The following is a 10,212-nucleotide window of genomic DNA, read 5'->3' as shown; positions in this document are numbered from 1 at the left end:
GGGGCCCTAATGGGATAGCTTAAGGAGTGAAATATATTTAATAGAATGAATAATAAATAATAATGTTGAAAGGAATGCTAAAAGGATTAGCTTAAAAAATGATGCATATTTATAGGGTCCTAATAGGATGGATTAAGGAAAAGCCTAAAATAAAACATCAATCTATCATTAATGTTGAAAAGAAACCTAAAATAATGGATCAGGGGGGGAATATATGAAATCAAACATTATTATATATCATAATTTTCTATATACTTGTATTTAGTTCATATTTAATATGTGTTTAAAGGGGTCCTAATTTAGGATGTTCATTAACCTAGGAGAATCTATAATCGGACATTGAAATCTATATAAAAATGTTGAAAGTGATCCTAAATTGATTGCTTAAGGGGCTCGAATATAAAATCAAACATTTGAAATCTAGATCATAATTTTCTCAGATAGATCACATGGCTTCTAGTTCATGTAGACATGTTTACAAGGGTCTTAGCTAGGATATCTTAAGATGATTATCTAAAGTCAATATATCATGTGGTAACTTCATGTGTGTGTTTATATAAGGGTCTACATAGTAACTTTTGGTATTAATTTAGGATGGCATGCACAAAATTTCAAAAATTGAATTTATCAATCCATCACATGAATTTCTAAACTGCAAGTGTCATGGTCTCTAGTTCATATATGCATACATTTAAAGGGGTCCTAGGGACCTAGGGTCATGTTATTTGTTATAGTTAAATTTTAGGACCTTAAAGGTAGGATTATCTAGTACATGCATATATATATATGTATGAATATGTACATATACACATGCACATACACATGTATTTAAAAACACACATGCACACACATTAATACATACATGAAATGAACATACACATATAATGTAAATGGTCTTAGTAAGTCAATATGATGATTCAAAAAATCATTAGTAGGTCCTATGGCTACTACAAACTCATTATGATACACAATAACCTTAAAAATTGATCCTATCTTACATACTAAGGGTCTTAGGATACAAAAATGGGTCCTAAGGGACTGTCCTAATGCATCAAATCCTGAGTTATAAGAGTCATAAATGGTCCATGACCCATTAGAACCCCTTCTAATATGTGATGGGTCATCATGGGTCTTAATGTATAATAAAGGCCCTGAGGGGTCATATGACCCATCAATGAGTTTGAGGACCCCTTATGATATGTATTATGGATAACTTAAGAGGTCCTAATGCATATATAAAAGGATCCAAAGGGATACTTACAAGTCCATATTCATATTAAGGAGTACTATTGCAAACTTAGAATAGGTTACTGGTCTTAGGATATATTTTATGTGTGTTAAGTTAGGGCCCAAGAATACTTTATGGGCAAGCTAAAAGGGTAGTAAGAGGTGGATAAATTAATGGGTTCTATGGGGTCATAATTGTTGATTAAGTAGTACCAAGGGTCCTATGATACATAGTAGGTCATAAGGAGGCTCAAATACATAATAGGTCCTAACAAATGATTATTACAAATTGTATAGTTGTATATATATTGTCTTACACAACACATACCAAATTTCAACTGTATAGGTCCCCTCTAGGATATAAATTTTTTAATCTTAAGATCTAATGATTGGTTTAGTTTCTCTTGTGTTCCTAATATTTTTTAGTTACTTTGTGTGCAATTGATATATTTTATTAATTCTAGGTGTTAACTATATACATACTTCTAAATTATTATCAGTTATTGGTATATAGTTTCTATATTCAAAATAATGCATTTTAAGGATTTTTACTACACAAGTTATTTATAAATAGGGTTCCAATTGTGAGTTGTTAAGGTTACCATTCAAACTTTTTAGTTTAAGTTGGGTAATTTAGGTCAAGTAAAAAAAAATTATACATTTAATTTTAAAAAATTTCAAGTAAAAAATGTAAGATAAATATACATACATACATGTACATAAATTATATATGCTTATGTATGCATATATAGGCATGCCTATATACACATATATGTAGATGTTAAAAAACAATTTTACAACAATTCTTGTAAATATTTACAATAATTTAAACTTTATAACTCTTTGTCATGCCCAAAAATATAAGGGCAAAACACACACACAATTTTTTTTTTGAACAAAGATTAAATAAGATAACATGGACGTAAAAGATTTTAAAAGTTTAACTATAATGGGACTAATTGTTCGAGTAGTTTTAAGTTCAGATACCCAGGGTACTATGAGACTAGATGCAAGTTCACCATTGATTTAAAAAGGTTACAACATAGTTTGAACATTTTGTTGAAGAGATTATTAGGGTAAACTGAGAGTTTCTAGTAAATCAATTAATTAAATTAAATGACTAATCCGTTACATCTCAAAGACCTACCAATTCAAATGTCTTTCTATCTCCTAGTTACACAACTTGTTTAACACCAATCTAATTAAGATGACTTAACTAACTAGCCCCTTTTTATTAAATTGATAACTTGAACGTCATCTCAATTTTAATCATTTACTTTAGGCTTAATGTCATTAATTAACTTCTTTCAACTTTATTCTAATTTATGTTTTAAAATTTTAATCCAAAATCCATACTAACCTTAGAATTTTCTCCAACATACTTATAACCATCTAATTAATTAATTTATTGTTTACCATTAAAAATGATGACAAGAATAAATTCAATAAATCTATATTTTAATCTAAACTTTATTTGAACTATCATAAATTTAAGTCCATATTAAAATCGATCTATAAAGCTCCCAATGGTATAAAACTAATTAATAACACATTAAAATTGTTTTAATTAAATTATACTAATTTCACATTTAAAACTTTTTAAATTAAAACTAATTTAATATACTAACATCGAAGACACTATTTAATACTAATAAAATAAACTAATTTAAACTAAATTTAAACTAACATAAAAACAATGTATCAAAATTCAATATTTAAAAAGATCATAATGATTAAATTATATATAAAAGATAAAGTTCCCAACTAACTAATATTAACTAATCATTAATTTAAAACTTACTAAAACAATTAAACAACTAAATTAATTTAAAACTAAACTAACTTCAATTTAATTCTATCTTAAACAATACTAACCATTTTCTAAAACTATTTCTAACATTCTTACTAACACAAAAGCATTACATTTCATCCTAATATTACCAACATCTACTAATCTAATTTTAAATCTAACTAAATCTTACTAACACACACCAAATCATACTGACAAAGTAACAAGGTAGGCTAATTTACACTAGCCTAGGGTCTACCTATTTCCTTAGCCACTTGGCCTCCTACCCGACCCACGCCCCAAGGCGCTCTACACAGACCTCAAGGCAATGCGTGCTGCCCCAAGACAATGTCTGGGGCACGCAGACTTGCCCCCACTTCCTGACATGCAGTAAACCTCCATATCGCGTGCGCTAGGAGTGGAATGATGGGGGAAATTAAGTGGGGTTTTAATAAGTTGAAGTCCCTTAAGACATGGGTACACGCTTTCTCACTGGCGCCTAAATGAAATGTTGACCTCACATCCCAACCATCACCTCACACCTACGCTACGCCAGCCTGGAGGAAGAGGGTGAAAAGGAGTTTCTTACTATGCTTAGGTTTAATGAGGCCTTAGACCCCCAACAACCATGGCAATCTGTCCTCCACGCGATCCAAGATTGGATTGGAGGCTATTTAATATACTTGCTTTGCTTATAAGCTGGCGCCCAAGTTGAGAGGAGTATTTAATGGAAAAAGTTTAGTTGTTAGGACACTAGGGTAGAGTTTTAGGATATTGGGGGTAGATATTAGAATAATGATTATATATATATATATATATATATATTTAAAATTTAAATTTAAATGAGCATCAACAGAGAATATTCTCTATTGCAAGGAAATGAATTAATTGAGTCTTCCATACATTTTCCAAAGGGCAGAAAGCTCCTGTAGGGGTAAATATTTTCTTTTTCTCTCCTGAATTTCTAAGTGTAATATTTCTCCTTTAAGGCTATATTATTATTATTATTACTTCTTTCTTCCTTTTTTCATGTTTTATAATTCCTCATACAACATGGGGTATATGAACCCTTCATTTGGGATTCAAGGAGATATATAATTCTTAATCAAATTTGATTGTCACTTATATAATGTAGCAAGGAGAGAGATAAATTTGTGATCACAATGTAGGATTGTTCATTTCTTCTTAATACATATAACATTGAATTGAAAATTCCAACATATCCAATTTACTCATCCTTAACATATTTGAAAACTTGAAATTCATAATTCAATAGCATCATCCATTAACCTATTTCTCACCTACATATGCAAGGTTTGAAACCACATAAAAGAAATACAAGGAGATTCTCATAATCTTTTTCCTTCTCTATTATTCATCCTAGTTCAAGGCTCCATCGGGAAAGAACCAATAAGAAAACCTGATGTCTTTGCCAGTACATCAAAATTCAAATACATTTTACATAATATTACAATTCAAAGGAAACCTCTTCAAAATCCTTCACAAGCACTCTCTTCCAATATCTTCAAAACTTCAAGGAAACACAAGGAGAAGACAAGAGCTGACCGGGGTGAATCATCACCACATCAAGAAATAATTCAAACATGCACCCTAACCTGGTTTTGCACAATAGGTCCAAACATGGAACTTGAGTAGGGCGAGGTGAATTTTCTCAATGGGAGACGTCGATCACCATGCCATAACATAGCCCTTTCGAGGATAAAACTTCAAGAACTTTCATTCTCTTACAAGGCCCTTTCGAGGCTAATACCACAAGGATTTTCATTCCTTTCCATATTCAAGAATTCACAATATCAAACAAGGCATGTGATGACAAATAGGGGCCCATACACCCTACCCTCTTTCCCTCCTCTCATCATGAGAGGAGACTCTGCACCATTGAGGTCCAACTAAGGCCCTACCCCCGTACATGGCCACTTCTTCCTTATCCAAGGGTGAGTGATGCCAACACAATCTCCATGAAATCCTCTCAAAAACACAAAACATCAAGGCAAGCATAAGAATGCATCAAGAACAAACAAAAATCCCTCCAAACCCATCCCAACACACAAGCAACCAAAACAAAGAACAACACAACAACTTATACATGATTCAAGCATAGACAACATGAAGGAACAATTCAAAGGAGTGAAGAATCCCTACCTTCACCAAAAGAGTTATGGCAAGAATGGTGGTTTGAGAAGAGCTTTTCCTTTTCTTCCTTCAATCTTCAAACTTTCTCCAAATCTAGAGATTGGGTAACAACCCCAAAACTACTCCAAAATGCCTCTAAGTATCATCCCTTAACTCAACTAGACCTCAAGTAACTCAAGATGGAGTTTGAGTCACCAACTCATGTAGATGGCAATCAAATTTCGCAATCCATCAAAAATAGGACTTTTGAGTGATCATAAAAGTCAAACTAAGAGGCTAAGGGGGTGGAAAGTACTCCCCACCCACACCCTTACCCTTAGGGCACTTAAATTTGATGTTTTAAAGCTTAAAGACATAATAGGAACAATTAAAAGCTAGGAGAATAGTAAGACCAATAACAACCTTCAAAGAATTACAATACAAAGATAGCACAATTTAACAAGAGGTTCTAGTTCTGTCTTTCCATTGGATTTCTCGGCTAAATATCCTGCACACTCATTGCACACATCAGTAGGTTCAAGAAATCACATGCATTATGTAATTTATGTTTCAGAAAAATCATATAAATTAAAACATCCATTTTTCTAATAATCAATTATTTATCTAATTGTACTCATATTTTCGACTGTTAAAATTGCATAATCAAAATGTTAGTTTTGCATTCATTTACTTCATCATTGCACATGTTCATAAGGTATTAAATGACGAAATCAAATATCTAAAAGTAAAGAATCACACATCATAAATAGCATAATAATGTTCTGTGCATCAACTAATGTTCTGACATATCGAGTCATGACTATCAAAATAATAATGTATCATCGGTGCTAGGATGGGTCGGGGCGAGGCCTCACACTCTTTTACTTTCTCTTACCACTTGGTTTTATTGTTATTGTTGATTTCTTTGTAAAGAGTGACCTTGTAGCCTTTAAGACTTTTATTTTGTAAATATGTATATCTATTATGTAAGAGTAATTATATAATTATTTCTTATATAATAAATTACATTATATTTATAAAATTTAAACTAATTTACAAAAATATAATTCAAAATTGTTTTTCCCACTTGATATGTATGATATACTTTTTGCTGGAATATTAATTGCAGTTGACGTTTGCCTCTGGAGACAAACGCTCACCTACCACCCCTGGTGGATTGCAGAATAGACATAAAACATGAATGCGGTAGGTGAGTTTTTTGAAATTCTGAAAAGAGGGGGAATTTTTTTTGCCAAAGACAAAAATGAATGTTTGATTCATTCATTTTGTGAGACAGAGAGAAAAAGTTTAGCAGAGCAGAGAAGAGAGAAGTTGCAGAGAAAAGAAAAGTAGAAAGAAAGTGATCAGCAGATCTAGTAATTGCAGAGATTGAAGGAAGCTTGTTATGCGATTGCAGTTGCACGTACTTCTTTGTGTCATTCTGTAAGTTCGTAGTTTATTGTTTGATTTGACTTGTGAAGCAGTGATTGCTCCAGGCACTATTGTATGCAACCATTAGAGTTGCAAGTTTAAAGTTTTTTGAAGTATTGAAGTTGTTTAAAGTTTTAGGATTATTTTAGGGTTTTCTGGTTGAAGCCGAATGCTCCCAAATTTTGTAATAGTTTGAATCAAAGTTGAATAGAAAGCTAGCAAGCATACTTGAATCCATTGTTCTTCTTCTATTCTTTACATTTGAAAAGTTTATTTAGAAGCTTCATACTTTGGCTCTCTGATTTTTAATGGTGAAAATATTTACGTTATAAATCTTCACTCGGTCAAGTCTTGTTGAAGTTTTCATCTCTGTAGTGGCTACCGAGTTCAATCGATACCTTCTTCTACCGAGCTCCACTCTCTAGTGGCTATAGAGTTCACTTGGCATTCACACTACCAAGCTCACTTGGCATCCATTGGTGCCGAGTTCTTCGTTTTTCGAGCTCACTCGGCACTCTTCTGCCACTCGCCTCCTTAAGGTGCCGAGCAAAATTGGCACTCCGCAATAATTTTTGCCGAGCATTATTTAGGGTTGTGAAATTGATTTTTAGGGTTGGTAATATATTTCTCACACTTTTGGTAGGCTTTTGAAATGTATAGTGATTGAAACCATTGTCTTTAAATAAATTGAGATCTTCACCTTTAAATATATTAAAAAATCTATCATCAATTCAGTACTCTACAACTTAATTTCTCTTTTCTCAATTTGATTTGGTTAATATGGTTAATACACTAGAATGATTCATGAATTTGGTAATTTTCCACATATCGTTATTGAATTTCGCTATTTTAAATTGCTTTATTGATAGCTCTAAGTATTTGAAAATCTTAACATTCTAATTGTCTTCCTATTAATAATGAATTTGTGATAGCTGACTATGACATAAATTTGCTCCAATAAGCTTTTCCTGCATGTCCTGAAGGAATCATATTTGGTATCTAGGTTCAGGTATTACGACAAACTATCTCTGTCTCGAATCAAATACCACGCATCAAACTGGCACATTACCAACAAAAACATTTGTTAATAGTGTACATACGTTCGAAGCTGTCCGATTACATTGAAGATGAAACGCCAATGCTCGATTAAATAAAATATTGCTACGACCATTGCATGGCAAAGGAACAAAGAAAAATGAGTAGATAATCAAAGCCAGACGAATTGCTTAATCTAGAAAGGCTTTTAGGAACAAAGAAAAATAAGAGTAGATAATCAAAGCCAGACGAATTTAGCAATGAAGTGAAATTATCAAGATCGTCATGATTAGATACGGTGCAAATAGTACATCCAATGTTACCGATTCCCGTGAGGCCGATACATCGATCTGTCCGGTACCATATTAAAAAAAACACAAGAAAATCAGCTACCAATTCCTTGAAAATACCCACACGACAGCTGTTTCTTTTTGGAGATCAAATTTATACTTTATTTCCGATTCCTGCAGAACACAAGGTGCTTTTGATGATCCAGCTATGAGTTCGGACCTTAGCAAATCATCAATTTCTAAGCTACACATTATCCCCATCCTTATATTCTTGATTTGCCAAGGATTTGTACTCTCAGAATTTAATGGCGGTGAGAGAAACTCTTTGATGGTGCTGAAAGAACATCTTGATCCATACTACAAGACAGTCCTGCACAGCAATTGGACAAAAGTCCATTGCTATAAAGATATCAGTCACTGGGTAGGTGTAACATGTCATGATGGGCGTGCTACCCAATTATCCTTAGATAACATAGGGCTTAATGGAAGCATTCCATGGAGTGTTTTTGCAAACATATCAGAGTTAAGAGTGCTCAGTTTGAAGAACAATAGCTTGAATGGAAGTATTCCAAATCTTTCTCAACTTTATTTCATCCAGCGAATTGACTTCTCGTATAACAAACTGAATGGGAGCATCCCATTGACTCTGTTGAATTCAAGTCTGTTGAGGGAATTGTATCTTGAGAACAATGAGCTGACAGGTTCTATTCCTGCTTTCAATCAGACCAGTCTGAAGGCCTTCAATGTCTCAAACAATCATTTGACAGGTTTCATTCCAAATACCCCTGTCTTGAATTCGTTTGATGAATCTGCCTATTTGGGCAATGATTTAATTTGTGGCACAAAGTTGTCTCATAATTGTTCTTCATTCTTATTCCCACCTCTTTCACCTTCACCAACACCTGATTCACAGCCACCCGATATTCACTCTCCTGAGATTCCTGCGGTTCACAAAAAAGGTGGCGTACTATCTAAAGAAGTCATCATTTTCATTAGTATTATAGGCGCTGCAGTTGTGTTGGTCATAATTGTGCTGCTTGTTTCTCTCTATTTTAAGTCTAGGAGATGAACTATTGCTTCCTGTTTACCAGAAGAAAATCGTTACATAATGTTTATGTTTTATTGTAAAATACGATTATATATTTTTAGTTGTTAATCTTTTAAAGTGGTGGTGTTCTTTTACATACTTTGTTTGAATAGCAATGTTTACATAGTGCAAACTACAACAATGTGCGAGAGTAACAATGCCACCCAAAAGTTACAAACATTAGATGGAGGAGGATTCTAGGATCCCTCTCTCAGAATTTGAATTGGTTGGATCGCTGGTAGGCGGGAAACTGGTCAAAGAGAATTTGGCAGGAGGAATCGACCCTCCAGATGTTGGATGGGGTTCTGAGAAGAATGTTGGGACTGAATCCTTGGCCAAAGTGGATAATGGAAAGATCTTGTGTGAATCTGATCTTTTTTGTGCTCAATCAAATTTCAAAATATCTGGTTCACAGGTAGGCGGGAAACTAGTCAGAGAGAATTTGGAAGGATGTGCTGTCCTTAGAGGATCTGTTGGGGGTTCTGAGAATAATTTCGGGTCAGATTCTCTAGCTGACATGGATATTGGAAAGAAGATGCACGAATCTGGTCCTTTTTGTGGGGTAGGCGAGAATCTGGTTAGAGAGTATTTAGGCGAGAATCTGGTTAGAGAGTATTTGGCAGGAGGATCTGACCCTCCAGGTGTGTAATGGGCACCCCTGGATGTCCCAAAAAACTAAACCAAATTGCTAAAAGGAATTATGTCAAACAGTTTGCATTCAACTTCTTAAAACCCCTTATAACTCCGGAAATCAAACATTTATTTGTTTGTTATGTTTCGTGCATGGAATTGGTATCATACAACATAAACAAGAAAGAAATAATTACTTCAGCAATATTGTCATAATACTCCAGCCCATGCTTACAAACTTGCTGCTACAATACTTTGTCCTCCAATCAGTCCACTACCTTCATAATACCATTCCCTCCAAGCGGCATAAGCGTCGGACAAGTAGTGAAGAAGATATGAGCAAAATATCAAATCTGGCTGTACCCAGAAATGCAACTAAACTGCCTGATAATGAAGCCAATAAGAAAGAATTCCAAAGGCCAAACCCCAATGGAATGACGTCTAGAATGTTACAAGAGAGGATAGACGTCCTCAAATGCCAAGAATAGAGCTGCAACTCACACACCAATTTCTTCTCATATTCAACCCTGTCTAATGAAGCCACAAATGCTTCCTTTTATTCTATTCCCACGGGTCCGCTCAACTCATAT

At 33.8% G+C, this 10,212-nt stretch overlaps 1 protein-coding gene across 1 annotated transcript; it reads left to right on the top strand.

The window, feature by feature from the left end:
• The first annotated feature begins 7,931 nt into the window (after positions 1–7,931).
• Positions 7,932–8,974, top strand: LOC149535541 (inactive leucine-rich repeat receptor-like serine/threonine-protein kinase At1g60630). Its single transcript, XM_089806157.1, has 2 exons — positions 7,932–7,972; positions 8,086–8,974. Exons 1-2 carry the CDS (start codon positions 7,932–7,934, stop codon positions 8,972–8,974), a joined length of 930 nt encoding a protein of 309 aa, XP_089662283.1.
• The last annotated feature ends 1,238 nt before the right edge of the window (positions 8,975–10,212 follow it).

This window comes from Cupressus sempervirens, chromosome 10 (assembly GCF_028749045.1).
Source record: "Cupressus sempervirens isolate cs-2001-9-10 chromosome 10, ASM2874904v1, whole genome shotgun sequence".
Classification (NCBI taxonomy): domain Eukaryota; kingdom Viridiplantae; phylum Streptophyta; class Pinopsida; order Cupressales; family Cupressaceae; genus Cupressus; species Cupressus sempervirens.
This window is presented reverse-complemented; position numbering and strand designations above follow the sequence as displayed.